Raw genomic sequence first — 23922 nt, 5'->3', positions numbered from 1 at the left:
TCTTAATTATTTAATTTATAGTATTTATTTATTATAAATACAGTGAGGCTGCTCTCATGAACATAAGATTAAATTACAAATGAAACATCTAATATATTTCCCTTTTATTTTTCTGACAGTATAAGAAATATAAAGCAGGAATACAAAATCCTGATTCTCAAATAGTGCAAATGGTATCTATTTAGCCTTTTACTTGCAGCCTCAAGAATCCATTCAATTAAACTAACCAGAAACCTAAACTTAGGACAATAAGAATTTTTTTTTTTTTTTTTGGCTGCGCTGGGTCTTTGTTGCTGCGCGCAGGCTTCCTCTAGTTGCGGCGAGTGGGGGCTACTATCCTTTGCAGTGCACGGGCTACTCATTGCGGTGGTTTCTCTTTTTGCAGAGCACAAGCTCTAGGCACACGGGCTTCAGTAGTTGCAGCATGCAGGCTCAGTAGCTGTGGTGCACGGGCTTAGCTGCTCCACAGAATGTGGGATCTTCCCGGACCAGGGCTCAAACCTGTGTCCCCTGCATTGGCAGGTGGATTCTCGACCACTGTGCCACCAGGGAGGCCCCTAGGAAATTTTTATTTCAAGTTGGATTACATTTCTTATTAGGAAATGTTCAGTTTGGAGGGAGGTGAAGAATGGTTTCACTGGCCAGTTTAAGCTTTTATGTGTGGAGGAAAGCACTGTTAAAATGTATCTTGGAACATAATTCAACGTTCAAATGAGGTCAGCTCTAAAAATCCCCAGATACTTGGTACCAGGCTCTGACAGATATTTATGCAAAATTTCAAGAGTCAAATTTATTTTGTTTCACACACTAAGTTCAAACTAAGTTTCGACTTCATCACTGCCATTCTACCAGCCTTTGTAAATACGCACAGTGAGAACACAAGCCCATATTGCCTAATGGAACTCATTCAATTTATTGTAAAAGTTTCAACAAGATATACAAGCGAGGGTACCAAATTATATTTGAGAGATTTAGGTAGTGGAGTTTGTCAGCCGATGTAAAGAAGTGATTTATTACCTCATTTGAAATATCTGGAGCTCAACCTTTCCTTGAGTGGTTAACAAACTCTAGTATGAAAAAGTAAACTCCTAAGAATTATTATCCACGCCATTACAAATAACTCATAAAAATAAGAAGATAATATCTTAGGATAATGCCCACACTGTATATTACACACATAGCATCGCTCTAAGAGGTTACCTACTGAATGAGCAGTTTTGTATATACAACACACAACTTTTGGTAACAGCTGGTATACAAACCAGCCCTTCGGCAATTTTGCTGCCATTGTTCTCACAATATTAAGATGAAATTTTCTTCACTTCTGTGTGTCAAGTACTTGAAAAAACTGGTCTTTCTCATGTTTGCCTGGATAAACACATACAAATGCAAGCAAAACGTTGACAACTGCACCACCCACACTTCCGCTGAGCTACATCATAAGAGCATTCATCATACAGCCCCAGCACTTTCATTAAACGGGGAGCATTTGGTTCTCTCTGTATGCATCACTCTAGGACGACACTAACCACCTTCACAGCGTATTGTGAGGTGAGGACTGGGAAGCTACAAGTACGTGTTCCACGTCAGGTTGAAACTTGGTGGAATTCTACGATTCTTAAGAACAGGGTAAACCCTTGGGATCTAGGAACATGTGAGGAGACACACAAGACCTGCTGATTCCCCGAGAGCTGCTGTCAGCTCAGCTCCTGCCTCAGCCCTCAAGCCAAGCAACAAATGCAGCTTCAAGAGCGGTGCAGAAGTGCAGTACATCCCACCCTTCCCTCCTTCCCAGAGGATGGAGGCTCACTTCATTCATCCACTCACTCACACATTAATTTGGTCAACCTGCAGACATCCACTGGATGTCTACTTCGGAAGGCATATGCATGGTGTATGTTTCCAATCACATAAATTTAATTATATTTTATTTTGGAGAGTTCCTCAATACCCTTAAAAGTAACCTGAAGATACCCAAAATGAGTGACCATCACCAGAACCAGGACTCACTTCTGTTAACCAAACAGGTACAGCACTTGGCAAATGTTAACCATTTCTATCACATCCAAATACTTTGACTTGTGCAAGCGTGCTTTTGCGCTTCTGTGTGCCAGGCAGGATACACAGATAAGATCCAGTTCCTGCCCTCAAGGGGCTCAGAGGGAGGGAATGGAGTAAACCCAAGATACAGAGGACAATGTGATAAATGCAAAGGCAGAGTAACAGTATGGGGGACTAGGGGAAAGGAAAGAAGGCTTAGTTACATTATCCTGAAGGAACCGGGAAGGCTTCTGTGAAATGCTGTACATTCTTCTCTTTAGAGAGAAGCAAGAGCTGAACAAAAGCAAGAACATATCCCAGGTAGATGCAGGAGGAAGAGAAGGCACGGAGGCAGAAGAGACAGTTGAGTGTGGCTGAAACAGGAATAATGGGTGGGAGTGGCTGGCCAGGAGGCTGGGAGGGAACACCAAGCCTTTCTCATCAGCAGGCTTAATATGATTCAGGTCGCCTGGTCTCAGACACCTCAATCATCTGTAAAGTGGAAAGAGTGGCTCCTCCAGCAAACTCCACATACCAAATTGAGTGGTCACACCGCATTCTCCCTGTGGTTGGCAGGAGGCTTGGCCAATACATACATCATCTTCCTCTGCTCTAGGTACATGGAGGGGAGCTCCCAAAACAAACCAATCACAATGCTGACTCAGCCATAATAGAAGATAAATATAATACATGTCTCTGACTTGGCAGGAGTCGAGTTCCTCTAACATAAGTCTTTCCATGCTCTAAAATCCATGCAGTTTTTTAAAAGTACGCCCAAGGCCACTCTGCTTCCAGGGGATTTGGGGTTTTAGCCAATTTGCTTAGGCTGTGCAAATTTGCACCACCCCATGAGCCTGGGTTTGAAATGGAGGGGAGGATCTCACCTATAACAGGGAAGACTTTTAATAAAGAGCAGAACCCAGAGCCCATGCAATAGAGAGCTGCTCTTGCAGGTGAACCCACGCGGGGCACTGCTCACCCAGCTCTCCAAGCAATGCAGTAACCAAATCCCACTGCCCCCAAATTCACTCACTTCACAGATACATTCTGAATGCCTATTATATGCAAAGTACCACGGAGACCATAAAGGTGTGCAAGCCACAGCCCAAGCCCTGAAAGGGCTTACAGCCTAGGAGGAAGGACACCTACAAAAGCCAGTAAAGGGACTTCCCTGGTGGTCCAGTAGTTAAGACTCCACGCTTCCACTGCAAGGGGCGTGGGTTTGATCCCTGGTTGGGGAACTAAGATCCCGCATGCTGCGTGGTGCAGCAAAAAATAATAATGATAAAAGCCAGTAAAACATGCTGGATGGTGAAAGTGCCATTAAGACCATGACGGGCCAAAGGAAGTAAAGGTCCCTTCTGGTAAAGAAGGAAGAGACTTCCTGAAGGAGGTAGCTGCAGAGAAATGGAGGAGGTTTTCAACACAAAACAGTTGGAAAAGGTGCTCCTCTTTTCTGAGCCCTTGCTATGCATCACTTCAATCCCACAACAAACCAGTGTGCCAGGTGATACTGCAGGGACTGGGCATGGAAATCCTGGTGAGCACAATGTCACACACATCATGGGTGGTAGAGCCCTCGTTCTCTGCTACAGAAAGCCTTTCTGGTAGAGGGAGTGGCATGAGTACAGCCGGTATGGGATATGAGAAGAATCCAATATGTTGGAAGGACACATTGTAGGCCATCCGGCTGGAAAGGTACACTGAAACCACACAGCAGGGGCCTCATCTACCTGGCCTTAGGCGAATGTGTTTGTTGACTGGGTGATGAAGTACGTAGGGAAGAAGCAGCTTTGGAGAAACAAGAGCCCAGGATCAGGCACAGCAGCTAAGAGCCACTGGAGCCAGCCAGCTCTGACCTGTGGACAAGGTCTTTAACTTCTGTGTGCCTCCACTTTCTCATCTATTAGATGGGGATGATAATACTACCTAATTCACAGAATTGTGACACTAAATGAATTTGCAAAGCAATAAGAATAATGCCACCCATAAAAACTGCTATAGAAGTGTCACTGGATAATGATGGTGATGATGAAGCAGCCTTAATTAACCAGATGAGACATCCTGAAGTTGGGTATTATCTCAGAGATGACTAGAGTAATCCAGACAAGAGAAAGGATGGTAGCAGCTACCGGGAGCGGGGGCGAGGGGAGGGGGGGAGAGGAAGTCAGCGATCTGAGAGATCAGAGAACTCGAAAGGGGAGGAGAGGGTTGCAGCCTGGGAGAAAAGCAGTGCTGCTGGAGGGGCTGCTCAGCCATAAAAGCACTTGGCAAAGACTCAGAGGACTCTTTGCTAGACTTCAATCCTTACACACCCAGGGGCAGTCCTCAGAGCCTCAAATCTTCCATCTCGAAAACGGAGCCAACAATCCTTACTCTTTCTATTCTCAGCATTGTCATGAGGAGCTAATAGGGCAGTGGATTTGGCCACAGGATGTTAAGACATAATGCACTGTACAGATGGGAGGCATGAGTTGGGACAAGGGACTAGTCTGGGGAACGAGCCCAAGGAAAGAGAGACACTCTACTCAACCTTGTCCATGATGTTCCCAGAGAGTAAGACTGAGGGGCAATTCCAACACCCTCGCCCTGCACAGCTACCGGCTGGTACCAGCCCAGGACCAGGGACACCTGAGGCTGCCACGGCACTGAGGGTAGAACACACAAAGGTTCAAGGGGCAGACCCCCAGTGCCGACAGCAGAATTCGCCACTCCAGGGCACACCAGGTATAAAAGAAGCCCATAGAAAACCCAGTTGGCTCTACCTCCTCCAGCTCTCCAGTTACAAAGCCTGTAAGCAGATCAAAAGAAGGGTTCCAGAGCCAGCCAGGGATGGGGAGGAGAAAACCAGCCCCTGTGGGCTGCAGCAGGCGGCCCCCCCAGCAGTTTGCCTTCCATTAAAGCCAAGTGTTTGTTTACATTTCCTGCAACATCTTGTCACTTTCTGGATAGGATTTCTTACAGAAACTCATCTTTTTCATGTTGAGTGTAGTCTACAGAGTCCAGGAGACCATAAAGAGCAGCAGCTCGCATACCCTGTTTAAGTTCTCTTTATTTTAGCTTCGGGAGGAACTCAGGAGCCCCAGCCCCGAGTCTCTTCTCCAGCAGACCGTGCGCCTCCCTATCACATCATTCACCACAGAAGACTGGGACGGTGTCCTTAACACAACTCTCTCCCTCCCACTACCCTGGAGTTCCTTGAAGTTTCCTGAACTAGCCTAGAGTTCTCATCCTTCTCTGAGTCCCCACCACCCAACACAGACCCTAGCATATAATGAATTGAAATGTCACCCCATCCTTTGGAATCCAAAAGCAGTGAGAACCCACAGGCACAACCTGCTCCAAATACTCAACTTTGCCCCTTACTCAGAAGTCTTTTAATATAGCAGCACCTCATGTCTTCAAGCCTCCCTGTTTGGTTTTCCAAAAACCTGACTTCCGAGGTCAAAGGAAAGGCCTAATTTAGATTTGTGACCTTAGCCTGTGTTTCATTTTACAGTTTTGATTTGTTTGATACAGGTTGTGGAGAAGTAAAAGCCCTTATCACTCCAAAATACAGTTACCAAATACAAACCACTCAAGAACAGGGCCTTCTCCCTTCAACCAACTTTTTCGGCTGACTTTTAACAGTTTTAAAGTTGATAAACTAGAGGAAGCGCTTTATTTAAAGAAAGAAAAAAAGATCTAAGTAAACAGTTCCCAGAGTTCTCTAAGAATTTAGACTCAAAGAACACAATCTGTCTACACAAGGATAAATGCAGTTTTATTAAAGAAAACACAGCGGGCTTACATACACTCTTCAAACAGTGTACACTGTCCACACGAAGAAGCAAACAAATTCAAAGCGAGCGGAACAGGGTCATCAGTGGGGAAGTACCATGGTTTTTCGCTCGAAAGCTGAACCACAAGGCAGGCAAGTGTTAGAGACAGGCTTTCTCAGGGTATCTCGAATGGAGCTCAAGGAGATGACCACAGAATCATGCGGTGGAGCTACTGTGATGGTTTTCAAAATAATTTTTATTGAAGAAACAATCAACTGAACTACTTATAATCTGCAAAGCCAAGCCCCTTGGCACCAAATGTGTTAAAAGCCTCCAATAGCACTGGAGTTTCGATTTATTCCAAATATAGACCTGAAATCACAAACTACAGAGCCAAAGCCGCAGTGTTTTAAATGACTGACCAACTCCATCGAAATATCCCACACTTCTCATTTCAGAGTGAGGGGGAAATAAATGAGAGTCAAGAAACACAATTTCTAGAAATTCTTCCATCATAGGAGGGAAAGCCTGAAAGATCCGTGTGGCTTTTAAGAAAGCCAGCAAAAAACTAGGACATACGCAAAAGTTATTTCCACTTCACAATGCACACTACAGATAAAACGTCACTTTTCCAACAATTTTAAAATACACGGTATGTTTAGAGTTTGATTTTTCTCTCACTACTTGAGCTTTTGTCAAGCACCTGGATGTTAAGAGTTATAAAAATGAATGAAGGGGCTTCCCTGGTGGCACAGTGGTTAAGAATCCACCTGCCAATGCAGGGGACACGGGTTCAATCCCTGGTCCGGGAAGATCCCACATGCCGCGGAGCAACTAAGCCCATGCGCCACAACTACTGAGCCCGTGAGCCACAACTACTGAGCCCGTGTGCCACAACTACTGAGCCCGCACACCTAGAGCCCGTGCTCCGCAACAAGGGAAGCTACCGCAATGAGGAGCCCGCGCACTGCAACGAAGAGTAGCCCCCCACTCGCTGCGACTAGAGAAAGCCCATGCGCAGCAGTGAAGACCTAACGCAGCCAAAAATAAATAAATAAAATAAATTTGTTTGCAAAAAAAAAATGAATGAAGATTCTGTTCCTGCCCATAAGGTGCTCACAAGTTGGGTATTTGTACCCAAAGCGAAAGGGTTTAATAAATAGATGATACGAATTTCAGTAAGGGACTTTTAGTAACAGAAAAAAGGTCCAAAGTTCTTTGCAGCAATATTTTATTTCCCCTAGTTAAAGAAAAAAAAATTAACCTAACCAGAATGATCTATTAGACAGACGCTGCTAAACACAAAGTGGTGGGATGTGACCGGGTGCATTAATTTACCAAAGGACTGGCCGGTGACGAGACCTGCACTAGCTATCGATCACCATCAATCTCCACGCTTCACTGTGACTTTCTACCACTTCGTCAACTTTCATAGATTAAAACACTCCAGGCCAGTCCTTGATTCATTTGGTAGATAACTACTGCTTCCCCTCAAAAACCACATATTCACTTTAATCCATTTGAATAATTTCTCAAACTATGGGCTGAATTCTAACTGGGATCCAAGTCCAGACCATCCCACATGAAGCTAATCTTCAACTAGAGGGCCAGAAGCTCTGGTTACTGGGATTTCACTCATTCCAGCTCATTTAACAAATATTTATTGAGCATCAACTGCCAGGAATTTTCTAAGCACTGAGCAATTCCACTGGAAAATAAAACAGACATGGAACCTTCCCTTGTGGGGCTTACAATCTAGCAGTCAGAGCATCAACAAATGAATTTTATTGAGGGAAAGGAACATGATTCAGGATAACAGGCAGCTGGGCTGGGGAAGAGACGGGATAGGCACCCACCATATAGGATGGTTAGTTAGAGTTTCTATGAAGACAAAACCCTACAGAAGATACATCCTTAAAACTTGCAAAACACCTGTTACAAAGGTTGGTGTGACTGTTACTGAAAAAATTTTCTGAATAACTAGTATATATAATTTAGAAAAGACAAAATTATGTTTAATAATAGAATGAGGCTAAACTAATCTATAAACTTAATAGAACCCCAATAAAAATAGTTTCTGAAAAATTTTTTGACTAGACAAAGTGCATCTAAAAGTGTAAACAGATAAACACACCTGTGAAAAAAGCCAGGAAAAAATCTTAAAGAAGAAAGTGATGAAAAAGTGAGTAGCTGAATTATACAGCAAAACCCCTCTCACAGAGCTATGGTAATTAAAGCTCCAGGTAGATAATGGAGCACATGTGAATTTAGTTTACCGATCTATAGAGAAAAGAGTCAATGAATTGTGTTAGGACAAGACAAGCATTAAGTTAAAAGGTTGGGATCTCTACCTCACTCTTTCTACCATACCAAACAAAATCTAGACATATTCAACTATGTAAAGTATATTATGACTTCATTTTTTTAATGTGTAAGACATTTTTCCAATAATTTCAGGATAACATGGTCTTTTGCATGCAAATGAAAAACCTAGAAACCATAAAGGAAGAGTTGATAAATTTGATGTAAGATTAATTTCTGCATGGAAAGTTATGTAACAGGGAAAGTCAAAAGGCAAATGACAAACTGGGAAAGAATATGTGCAACTACCCCACCCTACAGCCCCCTGACGTTTCGCTGGGACATTAGCAGTGCTTCTCAAATTTTAATGTGCATACTCTTCACCTGGAATCTTGTTAAAGTCAAGATTCTAATTTGGCAGGCCTGGAGTGGGGGGTCTCAGGGTCTGCATCTCTAACAGGCTCCCGGGAATACCAAGTAGCTAAATTTTACAGAACTTTTCAAATTAAAGAGACATGGGGCCAGAACTGAGTGGGGCTCAGATACCTCATAAGAATCACTTGGGAAAGTTTCAGAACCTTGGTCCAAACTTCACCATTGGACATTCTGATTTAGAAGATCCAAGGTGAACAGGAAGAGTCAGTATTTTCTTTTTTTAACTCCCCAGGTGACAAAGATATTCAGCCTGGTTTGAAATCCAGTGGACAAGATCGTCTGAGTCCCTTCCTGCTCTTTTCTGTGCTCTGAATACTACAGAGAGACATGTTTGAACTGGTAGTTCAAACTTCTTTCCCACCCCCAGACCTCCCTCCCCTACCCACACATCACCTTCCTGCAGCCTTGTCCTAACATATTCTCCTCTCACAACAAAGGCTGACAAAAGTACAGGAGCACAGCAAAGGAGGCCCACAGCATGGTTAAGTGGCATCCCAGTGATGGTTTACCCAGTCGCTGTTTAACCAGTTATTGGCTGCGTGATCCTGGGTTAGCCTCCTAACCTCCTGGACTGTATTTCCTCACTTATACAAACCAAGTTGTTGTGAGGGTTTAAATAAATTAATCTATTGAAAGAACTGTGTAAATTGTAAAACATCACATAAACATTAGACGTTTTTACTAGATGTGACATTGGGAACATACTCGTCTAAATCTGAACCCCCTCATGTCCACGTCCCAACAAATTTCTACGTTGCCCCCCTTTCCAATCCCTTCTCAATTTAAAGAAAAAAAAAAATTCTCCAGGTTTCCACTTTCTAAATATACAAACTAAACACTATGAACAAAACAGGTAGAACATAAATACTAAAAACAGAACTACCATATGACCCAGCAATTCCACTCCTGGGCATACAACCGAAAAACACTAACTGGAAAAGATACATGCACCCCAATGTTCATAACAGCATTATTTGCAATTGCCAAGACATGGAAGCAACCTAAGTATCCAGCGACAGATGAGTGGATAAAGAAGATGTGGTGTGTGTGCGTATACACACATACAATGGAATACTACTACTCAGCCATAAAAAAAAAGAATGAAATTTTGCCGTTTGCAACAAGGTGCATGGACTTGAAGGGCATTACGCTAAGTGAAATAAGTCAGAGAAAGACAAATACTGTATGATCTCACTTATATGTGAAATCTAAAAAATACAACAAACTAGTGACTATAACAGAAAAGAAAGACTCACAGACATAGAGAGCAAACTGGTGGTTACCAGTGGGGAGAGGGAAGGGGGCAGGGGCAGTATAGGGGTAGGGGATTAAGAGGTACAAACTATTATGTATAAAATAAGCTACAAGGATATATTGCACAACATGGGGAATACAGTCAATATTTTATAATAACTATAGATGGAGTATAACCTTTAAAAACTGTGAATCACTTTCTTATATAATATTATACCTTAATTATATGTCAATCAAAAAAAAAAGGAGGAAACATTTCCAAACTTTCTCAGTTAAAAAAAAAAAAAACCCACAGGTAGAACGTGTTATATCAAGCCTAAACTAAAAATGGCTTCAAATCTGTAAAAGATGCCAACAAATACTGCATATGTCTCCTAATGTACATGGTAAGGGTTTTCCAAAACAAATTCTATCCTCTTTAACAACTTCTACTTTGCTATTTCTAAATGTTAAGTCTCACCTAAATCTTCCTCCCTGCTCATTTATACTGCCACCCCCAATGCCCCCCAATCTGGGGAACAGCAGATGAAGCAGGCCTTTTGTTTCTGACACCATCCCCAGGGGCACACACACACACACATCTTATAGGTCTCCTCAAGAGAGGCGTTTGCCATTTAATCCATTTGCTAATAAAATGAACCTGGAAGGTTCCCTGACCGAGGAAGCTTCATGCACGTGCACAATATACACACTGGATTTATCATCAGGAAGCATTTGCCAAAGGCCACTGAGCACATGCTTTTCCACACTGATCAGAGACGGCAGGGGAGGAAGTGAAGGGTGGCGCCACTAGGCAGGACACCCAGGTCTAATGACACACCTGGCCTGCCTCCTTCCAGGTGCTCAGCCACCAGAACTCCTCAGTGCCCCAGGGTATGACTGCAAAAATTCCTCACCTGCCACATTTGAACCAAGCCACCGTACAACCTAAACCACATGGCAAACCAGGCAGCAGAAAGGCCTACATAAAGCCTGGAAATGTTCCAGTCTGAAACACAGGTTAGGAGGGTAACCCTATTGTTACTACCTGCTTAGCTCCCTCAGACAGAATCCATACTGGAGAACTGGGTCCAGGACAGCAGCCCTAACTTGCAGACCAAGCAGAAGCTGTGTGCTATCACACTGAGTAGGGCCTCTCCAGAACACCACACAGGGCTTACTTCCCAGCAAACTAGTCGGCCAGAGACCATTTGGTTTCAATTAACAGAAACCCACTCCCACTAACCTAAGGAAAAAAAAAAAAAAGAAGGGTAGGGGAACGTGGGTTCATTATAAGGCCAAGGGGTCTATCAGATGACCCCGAATCAGGAACTGCAGCCAGCCCTCATGGGAAATGGAAACCAGGAAATGGAAAACCATCCGGAAATGAGACTATTCCCAAGGTCTCTCATCTCCTCCTCTGCACAACAGCTTTGTTGTTTTCTCTCTGCAAATCAGTTTTAATTCTATGCTTCTGTGTACCCATGGGTCAAACATCTACTCCCCAGTTAGCTTTTCCCTGAACTGTAGGGTGAGCATCAAAGACCAACTAGGATTGCTGTCTCAATCCCAAAAGATTCAGGAGAGAGAGTTCAACTCAGCTTGAATCAGACAGCCCCCTTTGATCCAAACATCAGAGAGAAGGTGGGTAAGTTGGTCTAACTATAGAGGATATCTACCTGTCTGGCACAATTACAAAAAATGACAATATAAATGACAACAGCTTAATGAACTCTGACCTTTGTTAAAGCCACAAGGTTTCCAAAGGTACCATCTTGTCTTCTTATCATCACTCCAAGGAAGCACAGCTGTACAGCCAGATCCTCAAATAACAGATAAATGTCTTCTTTGTAGTTTGCCTGTTGGTTGCTTGGGTCGGAGAAAAAAAGCACTTTGTTGTTATCAAATAGGAATTTATTTCTGGTTCCTCCTTTCCTCTTTACAGGAGGGTTCTCAGCAGGAATCTTGCCTGGAAACAGGCAGAACCCGGCAGTACACAAAAATGTCCTTGAATCATGAATACAGAGGTAGGGGAGAGACACAGTCATGGTAGAGAAATACACACACAGAACTAAAGCCTTCTGGGGCAGGCATACTAAAAATAATTTTCCATAGGAAGAATCTGTTCGGTGTAAAGGTTAAGCAAGGCTCCTTCCTTCCTTACAAAAGCGTCTGGGTTTTTCATAAAGTAGACCCAAAGAGTCCATCAGTGGGGGGTCTACTTCACCTAGAGCAACAAACACATTCCTCCCAGATCATGGGCTGCTCTGTGTGGTTGCTAATAAGATAATCTGTTACAGGAGGCTTACAAATCCATTTACATTGATTTTAATTAATGAATCAATCCCTGAGCCTGAACAACTTGGTCCAGAGAGGGTAAGCAATTCAAGATTCAATCTGCACTCCCAGCCTGAAAGCTACCTTAAAAAGAAATTAACTCTCAGATCAATGCAGGACAAATAAAAATAATTGGGTTTGTATCTCTTACAACATAAGAAAAAATCTCTTCCAAGTTTAGACAGTTACTCTTCACATATTAATAAGGGAAATATATTTTCAGTGATTTCCTAACAAACTCACCTAGGATTAAGCGGTTTTTTTGGACAAGCCTGAAATCTGGAAAACCAAAGTCAGATATTATGACTCTCAGTCCAGCCTCTGAAATGAAGATGAGTCCACCTTTCTCAAAAACTCATCAGAACCTCTCAGCTCAGACTGAAGTTGAATAGAGAATTACCCAAATACAAACGACCAGTAAGAACAAAGTGGCACCCACCAGCCTGGCTGTGCTCTGAATCAGCCAGGCTTCATTAAGAAGGCAGGCAAACTTTTGCATTTGCTTTTACTTTATCCTTTACAAAGGCTGAAATAGAATTTGACCTTTCTGAGCTATCGCTAACTATGAATTGGAAACAAGCTCAATTTAAAAGACAGCATCAATATGTGACCGCTCATAGGTTCATTTTTCTCTTCTCTTTCCTCATCTTTTTTCACAGGGTTTGTCTACCCACTCTATTTTTAGACTCCTATCAGAACTACCAATGACTCCATGTAAACCTAGTGGAAAAAAGTCTAGTTTCAGTCCCACTTTCTCAAATCCTCCAGCTGGCCAACACCAATTAGCATCGGAGAAGAACATTAGAGTTAATAACTGAAAACGCATCACACTCAATTTTAATTTTTTTTAAGATGGAAAAAGTTCATAAACTCACCAGCAAACCATAAAGCAGCAGAGAGACACCAGCCTGAGTCTGCCCCCACTTATGAAGGCAGACAAGGGGGGGCTGCTCATAAAAGAGAATAAATACATACAGGGTGTGGAGACCCATGACTTTGGGAGGCAGCATTTCACGTTTCTCCCTCACTCTTTACAATATTTAATAAAAGAGTTATCAAATTGATTTTGAAGTCAGTAAGACTGGCCTGAAACACTGCAAAAGGAATTAAAAAAAAAAAAAGACCCTGTACATAAGGAAGTAAACTGCAAGAAAAAGCAAGAGCAAGAGAGCCAGAGTTCGGGGCAGGCTGGCACTCGTGTGTTCTCTCCCTCCCTCCATCCCTCCCTCCCTCCCTCCTTCCCTTTCTCTCTCTCTCTCCCTTCTCTGTCTCCCGACTAGGCGAACAAAACAAAAGAAGTTGATACTTCAGCTATTCATATGGACTCCAGAGCTTTCTGCCCCTAATGTCTGCTTGCATGCCCTCAAGTTTTAGGATTCACTGGACGCTTAACTAAAGCTCCCTGAAACATTTCCTGTGCATTTCTGGGGGCACCTCGGCGGACCGAGCCAGCTGCCTTTCCTGGCTGAGTTGCGCAGGGCAGGGTATGCCAATGCAGCCTGACATTCAGAGCAAGACCACAAATTATAAACAGTTTCAGTAAATTGACTTGAGTGTCTTTGTTCCTCAGACATACATCTTTCTACCACTTACAAAGGCAGGCAGCAGAACCTAACCACCAATGCGACTATAGCCAGGACTGGGAAAGGAAGTTATTGAAGCCTGGATTTCCTGCTTTTGCTTGTAGCCAAGAACTATGAGGCTTGTAGTGGTTTCAGGAACTGACTCATCTAATGATTCATGGGTAAGATACTGCTTTTAATACGTTTCTGACCCTAAGACTCAGGAACTTGAAAACCAATCTGAACCTAGGCTTCACTCTTATTTGCAAATGACTATTCACAGCAAAATAAACAGGAGGACAATGGTTAATGAAACAATGAAAACATCACACCAAGGGCAGGAAAAGCAGAATGTGGACGCCACATTTGAAGCCATGATCAAAAGCCTAATCTGTGGGCTGTGACTTGATAGCATCCAAACTTCCCAAAAGTGAATAACAGGTGGGATGAGGTTTATTTTTAGATATCATTCCCCTAGATGTAAAAATAGATTTAGCACAGCAATGTTTTAATTCAGGCGCATCTGGGGTTGTGACTCCAAATACCCAAGATGGAAAGCAGCATGTAGCTCTAAATTTAACTGCTACAGTTGCAAACCAGGGAAAGAGTTCAGGGTTAGCTGACCAATGAGTAATGGGTAATAAAGGACTCATGGTGGAACTCACTCTCTTAAATCATCCTCTACAGGAAGACTGCAACTCAGTATTTCCACCCATCCTCTGACCAGTCTTCTCTTTCCCCCCTCCACACACACGCACACACAAGCACATCAGTCCTGAAAAGCAAAACTCTCTAAAAGTAGAGTCAGAAGCTGGCACCTCTAGCTGCTCCCCGTAACTGCCCCATAGATGCATTCATCATCAAGAAAGCCCACTAGTGAAAAGTTTTCAAGCCTCCCTGGCCCACCAATCCTTGGGTTTTCCTTGCCCCTCCCCCTAGGGGCATTAAGAACAGGACCAGTTTCAGGGGTGGCTTTCAAACCGTTTACAGGTTTCAACACCAGTCCAGTCACACAGAGGGAAGGGGGAAAAGAAGACAAAAATGGCAGGGGGGAGGGGGAGGGGGGCCATGGGGGATGGAAGAAGCAGTAAGACCAGTTGACCAGGCAAGGCCAAAGTGCAAGGGCTGCCTGGCAGGCCCTGCCCAGCTGGGCTCCTCCAACAGATTTACTGACATGACGTCAGTGGCTCCAGTCCAGCTTTTCTTTGGTAGCTTTTACCACTTGCCTCCCCTGTGTTAGGGAGCCACAGGACCATAAAGAAAATTCCCGTTGTGAAACGAGTTTAACCTCGGGGCACAGACGCCTGCCTGTAAATTATAGGGCTCCTCACCCTCTCTCTGTGCCCCTGGAGGAAGGGGAAGGGAATAAACCCCTACTCTACTGTACTTTCCTTAACACAGAGGAACCATTAAACGAAGCTTGCTGCCTTTAAAAAAAAGGGGGGGGGGGCGGTGGGAAGGGGTGTGGTAGGGATATTAAATGAGTATACAAAGTTTCACAGGACAGGATGCTGGTTAATTTCTCAGGGATGGCATGAATGATGATAATTTCAGTACTACTCACTCATTCTGTTGTGAGGCTGTGTTGGCTGGACTGTGAACGCTTACGGCTTTGTTTCACCAACAAAACAAAAAAGTATTACTGAAACTGAAACTTCAGGCCTGAATGGAACCTCTGAGGAGAGACCACTGTAGATGTATTTAAAACGAGATTTTCTTTTGGCCTAAGTGCATATTCTGTGACGCACCAACAGGGGCATCAAACAATTTGCAAAAAGCAAAGACAGAAATTACTAAAAATAAGTCTAATAGGAGACTCATTAAACAAAAAACACTCATTTTAGACTTAAAGGCTTACTATTGTATTCCCACAACAGCAGAAGAGCCGTGTTCCATCTAGGACTCCAGTGCATACAGCTGCCTAAAACCAGAGCTTTAAAATTTTTTAGCTTATAAAAATAATGTGTTAGTGATAAACTCTTTAAATGAGTGAGAGATTAAATATATTCTATTTTAAACACTTTAGGAGAGAAAGGTACAAAACTTAATTCAACCAGTATTTATTCAAACACATGTGTGTAAATTGACCCCAACAATATCATCAAAATACAGCTTGCAGTCTGAATGGCTCAGAGCGGTCTTAAGATAAGGAATCTCTCACCTTCTGGTTATTTAAACAAGGCACAGAACAAACCATCAGGGAGACAGGACTGAAAGCAATGATTAAAGTCTTCCGTGAAGCCCAAATTAATGTGAGCTTTGGCCTTCAAGATGAGAGTCAAGTCATGAACTGTCCTGGGGGAATTCAGTTTGGCCTTTTTCGTAGGGGAGAAAAGGACACAATGACAAGCACAAGAGTGGAAATGGCAGAATGAGAGCCAAAGGGGCCAAACATGAGACAAGTGTGCAAGGAAAGTTTTTATCATGGACCAAAAAGTTGACATGGTAGGTGGGATCCATTTCTGAAGGGGGCGAGGGGTGTGTGACAGAGACCCTACCCAAGTTGTAGCTCTGAAATAGCATTTCCCACTAAAAGAAACCAAGCTCTGTGGAAATGGTTCATTCTAACTCCAAGAATACAAAAGACACAGGATAGCAAGGAAGCTGCTATCAATAAGGGTCACATCAAAAGGACACAGGAGCCAACTAAAGAAATTCTCACTGCCCAAAGATTGTACAATTTGAGCATCAATAGGAAGAGGAAACTACACAGAGTCAAAAACATTGGACAGGGCTTCCCTGGCGGCGCAGCGGTTGGGAGTCCGCCTGCCGATGCAGGGGACACAGGTTCGTGCCCCGGTCTGGGAAGATCCCACATGCTGTGGAGCGGCTGGGCCCATGAGCCATGGCCGCTGAGCCTGTGCGTCCAGAGGCTGTGCTCCGCAGCGGGAGAGGCCGCAGCAATGAGAGGCCCGCGTACCGCCAAAAAAAAAAAAAAAATCTGACAATTTTAAATCCACGATTGCATAATGATATTCAAACAAACAAACAAACAAAAGAAACCACATACCTGCCTTTTCTGTACAACTATATGCCAGGTTAACCAAACAATTGATGATAGAAAGTTTCTATGAGTATTTGGCTAATAAATGAAGTAAGAATGAGAGGACTGGAATATGACCAGTTTACGAAGCCCATATGAAACAACAGATACAAGTAGAGATCATAAATCAGTGGCTAACACACAAAGAAAGAGACAACTGGACATCACGTGCCTCCTGGTGGATTGCTAGTTATGGAATATTCCTGCCTTAAAAAACAAAAAACATTAAACCTCAAACAGACCAAGCTTCTAGGTCTAAATTCCAATTTATAGGAGATACAGAGGATAGTGGAGCATGATAAACAGCACTAAGAGAATGCAACTGCAAAATCCAGAATGAGCGAGAAACTCGACAAGAGAAATAGGCTTTTATAAACACATCACCCGCAAGGGGGAATAAAGGAGGGAAGAGATCTTCAAAGAGTTTTAAGAAACAGAACAACCAAAGATAACCTTTGATCTTGTTTGGACCCTGATTTAAACAAACCAACTATGGAAAAACAGTGATGAGACAATCAAGGAAAAACTGAAGAGCCACTAGATATTTTACATTAAGGAATTATTATTAAAATATTGGCGTGATGATATTACAGTTGGTGTTTTTTAAAAAGAGTTATATTTTTAAAATACATACTAAACCTTTACAGATAAAATGGTATGGCATCTGGGATTGTTTCAAAATAATCTAGTGGAAAAGGAACCCGGGATTTAGAAGAAACAAGAATGGCCACGGGGTGATGATTGTTGCTAAGTCATGATGGTCCAGGGACGTTCACTGCCCTCTACTATACTGAACTTTTCATAATAAAATCTAAAATATTTTAAAAATCTGAAATAAATAAAAATAAGGCACTGCTCCTGTCCCCCTCCTTCAAAAAGACAGAAAGATGCTAAGAGAAGAGATACTTGGCACTCTAAGTCATGGCTACTTAGAGTAGCCGTAATTATAATCAGCAGATAACGTTAATGAGACACTCTGCCAGGCATCGTGCTAACCCTCACTATAAACCATGAGAAGGGCACTACTATGTCCATTTTACAGGTGAGAAACTGGGGTTCAAAAAAAATAAAGAGGTTGCCCAAGGTCAAACAGGTAAGTGGAAGAAATGTATGTAATTCCACAAATTCAAAAATGTAATGAGAATCAGGATGAGTTATGTCTTTGCAAAATAGTTACCGGAAGTGCCGGTAACTCCCTAAGTCAAGAGATCCGACGCTTTCCAATGTGAAAAACAGCAGAATCAAGAAGTGGTGCTTTGCTGATGACGATTTTTGGTGAAACCCAGGAAACTGAAGGGGCAGTCTCTTTAAGATCTCAAAGTGATAAAAGCAGAGGAGAAAGGGTGAAAAAAGTGGACGGCACATGTGTGTGTCTGTGTGTGTGTGAAAATATGAACGCAAAAGGGAAATTGTCTGAAGAGAGAAAAACAACAGAGCAGGAAATCCAGCAAGAAGGGAAGCTGGAAAAAAGCTTAAAACTAAACCCAAAGGAGGAAGATGGAAAAGCAAATAAATGAGCTCCTGTCAGACTGGTCCATTCTGGTTAGGACAAAACCCTCAGGATCTTGGACAGAGAACTGGAGGACAGAGGAAGCAGGAGACTTCAGAATGGGTTGGGGCAACCAATGGAGAAGCTCACTGTGGGCCATTCGCCATACTCCATCATTTTACTTATTCTTTTTATTTTCATTTTTCAGATAAGGAGACAGAGGCCCAGAGAGACTAAATAATTTTCCCCAAGACCTCTCAGCCAATAAGCAGAACTGGGACTGGAACCTGGGTCTGACTTCAAAGCCATGCTTTTATATTTGCTTAATATATATAGCACTAGAGAGATCTACACAACGTTAGGGCAACACCAAAATGGCCAACAGCAGAGGTACCCAAAAGGCACTGGGAAATATATGACAACTCTAAGAAGGGGGCAAACCAGTACAGGGAAGGAGGGGAAGACAGGAGCACAAGTCCTAGAAACTGGCCATCAGTGCCCCAGCCCCTTTTGGCCCAGAGTCAGCAGAATTAGGTGAACAGGAGTAAGACAGTATCAACTATTCCACAACCTTCCACTAAAAACCAACCATGACATCAAAGATGGGTAGCAACCCCATTAGCAATCCCATTTCAAAGTCCCTGCTGTCTATTTCAGAGACCTGATTATTAAGGGCTCTGAAGAAAGCAGTTAACTCCCTTTTCCCTTCTGCCCCTGCCACTGTCCATCACACATCACTGCCTAAAACATATTTCCAGCTGGTCACCTGGGTGGGGAGGGGAGAAATTCACCCCATCTCCCTAGTTCCCAAGTACTCCCAAAGGTCATCTACCTAAAAACCCTACCCCCAACACGAAGGCATTTCCATATCCAGGCCTTCCGGGTGGTAGAGGGGGCTAACTTACTCTGCCTGCAGGCCAACAAGAGCACATTCCAAAGGAAAACCAGATAAACTGGCAGGTCCAGTTCCAGGCTTCCAAACCAGATCAGCTTCTTGCCAGAGCCCCCAACACAGCTATAGAGCAGTTTAGATCAACCCAGTCCCCAGATAGCCTCTCATTTTCATATAACCAGTCTGAGAGGTGAGGTGTTCTGGGTCCCCACAGTCTTTGAAGACTGACACCAAAGTGGGGAGGTGAATCTTGCCCCCTCACAAGAAGATGAAGGACTAGGGTGGGGCAGGAAAGGCTTGAGTGGGTCACACCTAACATCTTAGGACCTTAGCCACAGGTTTGTTTTGAAAATAGAGTAAAATGGGCCACCAAGAACACAAAACAAAATAAAGTATTAAGTAGTCTGCCTTTTCTGCACAAATACACCAAAAGAGGGGAAGTCTACCTTTGTTTCAATGTCACAATCTAAACACCATTCAAATGCCACAGGTGACTTAATAGGCAGTCTTTTTCAGCCTGGCAGCCGTGAAGTCACACAGATCTAGGAACTGGCTTCAAATTTTGGTCCCCATTGCACTGGCTGTGTGACCTTGGGCAGGTTACTAAACTTCTCTGAGATTCACTTTCTTCAACCACAAATAAAGCTCTCAGGTTTAAATTAAGGTAATGCTGAAGAATGGGCTTAAGACAGAACCTGGCCTGTCAGCCTTCCTTTCTTATCCAAATTCTCCCAGGGTGGCCTGGGAATTAGCACAACTGAGAGAAGAGGTATGGAATAGACTCAGCAGTACTGCTCCTCCTCCATAAAAGGGAAGGGAGTGTGGGGTTGTGGACGGGATGGCTCAGATAACAACACTGCTCCAGGACCTTTTGGCCTAAGGCTCTCACATTTTATCTCTTTAATCTAAAGCTAGGCTCAAAAGCAGGCTGGATCATCTTACCAGAAAGGGAAAGCAAAGATTTTCAAGTGACTTGCCCAAGGTCACAGGGAGAGCCAAGACCAACGGCTATCCAACCCACACAGCTGGAAGTGGAGGGACCAAGACCCCAGCCCTAGGAAGACCCTCAAATGCCTTCTCCCAGTGAACCACCCCAACAAGGAAATAGTTCTCCCAATTCTCAACAGCAAAGGCCAGAAGCCATTCTTTCAAACTGAACACCTGCCCAAGTTACTGCCTAGAGCACATGATAAAATAACTAAATGAATAGTGTTGTTAAGAGAACCACCTGGAATTGAGCAGTGTCATTACAATTATTTTTGGTTTTAGGCAAAGTACTAAAATTTCTTAAATTTCTAAGATTCCACTCCATTTTCCCTCTGTATCCACAGGTTCCAAATCCACATTCAACCAACCTCGAATCGAAACTACCTGAGAAAAAAAAAAATTTCCAGGAAATTCAAAAAAACCAAAACGTGAATATGCCACAAGCTGGTATCTATTAACATTTAGTATTTACACCGTATTTACAACTATTCACGTGGCATTTACATCGTATTAGGTATTATAAGTAATCTATACAGATAATTTAAAGTATACTGGAGGATGTGTGTAAATTACATACAAATACTACACCGTTTTACATAAGGGACTTGAGCATCCGAGGATTTGGGTATCTGCAGAGGTCCTGGAACCAATCCCCTGTGGATACTGGGTCCGGGTCCAATGTATTTCGGCACATCATAGGACATCATTACAGTCTCCCAAACAACAAAGATAAGCAAGTTTGAAACTAAGAATGTCAAGAGAGCCAAAACTACAGGTTTTAAAATCTGTAATCTGAAATCCCCAGATTTCACACAGTACAAAGCTTTCAGAATTCCACTGGGAAAAACTTCTAAATTGAACTTTGCAAGTCCGAAAGGAAATGAACCAGTGCTGAATCATTCCCATGAATGATGAGACACTTTTTTTAATTCGTTATGAATTGATCCACAGAATAGCAGAGGGTTTGAAACAATTTGGTTGAAACTAGCACAGGTTTATAGGAAAAGTTGTTCTCTGAAACTCCCCTCTATTGAAGCTCAGAAACAGCCTGGGATGCTGCAAGAATAACACTGTTATGAGCTCAATATCAGGGTACCTCAAAAGTCCCCTGCTTGAGATTTTTCTCTCTATTCTGCTTAATTAGAGAGTCAGCCAGTTTCCTCAACAGTTCCTATTCGTAGGATGACCATATCACTTATCTTCCAAACTGGGACATTTTGACAGTAAAAGAGGGCGCGATTAAGGGCTGCGCCACAAGCAGCCCAAACCAGGACTGCACCAGGCCAGAAGTTACACAGCCACAAGGAATGGTAGAGAACAATCCTTTAGAAATACAAGTGGATAAAAACTACCACAAACAGTTATTATGAGGAAGACAGTGTGCATCTGGTGGGAGGACCCAGCAATAAATTAAAAGTTAAAATTAAGAAAAAAATGGGCAGGGGGGAGGGGAGACGCCAGAGGGAGGACATATGGGGATATATGTATATGTACAGCTGATTCACTTTGTTATACAGCAGAAACTAACATACCATTGTGAAGCAATTATACTCCAATAGCGATGTTTTACAAAAAGAAAAAAGAAGAAAATGGGCAGAGTAGAACCTGAAACTCGGAGGTATAAATTAACCTATGCTGGGTTCAACTTTTCCCCATCTTAAATCAACTTAAATCAGATTCGATACTTAACTTGTGGCCTCACGTGCCTTCCAGGTCTCCCTCCCTCGTGATCTCCTAGTTTATTTATCTTTTATGATTTAGTCCACAGGCTGTTTAAAGTGTAAGCCATACGGGCAGTTAACATAGTCAACGTTTATCATTAAGGAGCAAGTCATCCCACATTACTGAAGTTATTCTTTCTTAAGTAAAAACACCTTCCACTGTAGATACTTCTAATGGATACCTTTAGGCTCCGCACTAAAACCAGTAAACTAGCAGAGATGTAAACCCTTATTATTAGGTCATTGCTCTGAATATCAATCTTAAATCACTTGACCAGCAAAACAAATGTACCACCGTGTGAGGAGTGCTGGGAGTACCGTGCTCCATCTTTTTCTATGAGATATAATTCACATACCCTTTTAAAAGTATAATTCAGTGACTTTTAGTAGATTCACAGGCTGTAAACCATTTTTTTTAATCTACCTTTCTCCCCTCTTCAACTATCAGTCTGCCTGCCTCTAAAAGCCTTTATTTCCCAACTAGTCTCCTCATCTCTCTTAACAATTTTTAACCTCAATTTTTAATTTAAACTAGGAAACCAGATTAACACACAGTTCTATATACCCCGGTTAAGAAGACATGAGCAAAAATGCAGGTGGTCCTCAGCCTAGGCTCACACAAAGCAGTCTTAACTGCTCAAACCAGTCACTGGGAGTGGCCCCGCTCTGAAAACACGGGGACATGGACACACCCTGAAGTGTACCTGGGTGTCAAGTGGAGCATGACCAGCCTAGGGCCTCTGGCTTTGAAAACACAGGTTTCTACCCACCAGCATCCAGAAAGTATTCAGCTCATCTGCCCAGGAAGTACCTCAGTACTAACCCAACTTAGACACTCACCTGGGACTAACAAACATTCTCTTAAAATATGCAAATATACTGGCAGAGGGATGGTCTGCCATTCACACATGAGTGTGAATTATTATTTGAATTATATTTAAGGCCCAGAGAAAGGAATCTGATGAGAGGGGCAGAGATTTAACTCCAGAGCTTGGAGTACTTGGAGGAATAGGATAAGTCTTAACAGCAGTCACACCTGCAGCTCTAGCCTACTGAGCTAGCTCTTATCTACATATTATCACAGCCCTTCAAGGTGGGTAACACACCAGCCCATTTTCCAGATGAGGAAACTGAGGGCACAGAGAAGTTAAGCAGTCTGCCTCTAAACAGGTTAAGAGGTGCGATTAGGCCAGCAAAGGTATGGGGAGGTACCTCTCTGCCTCTTGTTCTCTCACACCCAGAGTTGATGCCCTCAGAACTCCAGCAGGGATTCCTCAATAATGGCTTTACCAACAGGTCCAGGGCCTTGAGCATAGCTTCTCTATGAAAAGACGAGTTCTATACAAACACCTGGGAAAAGAACTTTCAGAACCCAATCCCAAAGTTGGGAGAGTGGCTTCCAAGCAAGAACCTAAGGAAGACATTTCCTTTCGAGTGGATATAGGTGCACCATGCTACCCATCTTTGGAAGCATTCCCATTTAACTGGTATTACCATTTGGCAAGGAATGACCTCAGATATTGCGTATTTACTGATGGATTTCCTCTACTTTATGAATCAGGGAAGTGTGGTTCAAAGAGATAAATGGTCTAGGACTTTATGGGATGCCTCACCTCTCCTGGATTTCAATCATTCGCCCGAGACCATAAGTCTGGCTCTTCTTAGCAACTGCTTCAGCCTTGGGTGTTCTTCGGGAGTCAACGTCCAGGCTGACCTGGCAGGAACTCCAGGGAGACCTGGTGTACAAGACAGCACATGAAGCTGCTGTTTGCTGAGCATGTATCATGTGCCGGGCACACAGGAGGCATTCTATTAAAATGTACAGATGGGGACACGGAGGCTCAGAGCTCAGAGAGGAAGTAATTTGTCCAAGGGTACAGAACAAGTGTGGCTGCACCAAGAGTCGCACTGAGGTGTGTCCGACTCCAAACCTGTGCTTTTAAACCTATGTTATTATCCTGCCTTTTTCCAAACCAGAATCAGGAAGCTTCCAGCTCCCCACAACCAGACCCCTCCCTCCCTTTTGTTTCTTTCATTAACTGTTCATAGCCAAGTTTTAGATCTATACTGGCTCACGACTGGCGATGAAACTTCTTTTTTAGTATTTTAGGGTTGAGTTCA

The 23922-nt window shown here is 43.1% G+C and overlaps 1 protein-coding gene across 7 annotated transcripts in view; it reads right to left on the bottom strand.

Annotated features, from left to right (window-relative positions):
- TEAD1 (TEA domain transcription factor 1) overlaps positions 1-23922 on the bottom strand; it is a 261357-nt gene that overhangs the window by 227698 nt on the left and 9737 nt on the right. For 3 of the 7 annotated variants that reach the window (XM_060018507.1, XM_060018509.1, XM_060018508.1), the window contains exon 1: positions 11510-12414. The exons of 3 other annotated variants lie outside the window; for them this stretch is intronic. In XM_060018507.1, coding sequence (XP_059874490.1) covers positions 11510-11818 — 309 coding nt within the window. In that variant the 5' untranslated portion in view covers positions 11819-12414. Of the gene's footprint in view, positions 1-11509; positions 12415-23414; positions 23538-23922 lie in introns of those variants that run through there. One more of the 7 variants, XM_060018513.2, reaches the window with a different exon arrangement.

This window comes from Delphinus delphis, chromosome 8 (genome assembly GCF_949987515.2).
Source record: "Delphinus delphis chromosome 8, mDelDel1.2, whole genome shotgun sequence".
Taxonomy (NCBI): domain Eukaryota; kingdom Metazoa; phylum Chordata; class Mammalia; order Artiodactyla; family Delphinidae; genus Delphinus; species Delphinus delphis.
The sequence above is the reverse complement of the archived record's forward strand: the minus strand, read 5'-3'. Positions and strand labels throughout refer to the sequence as shown.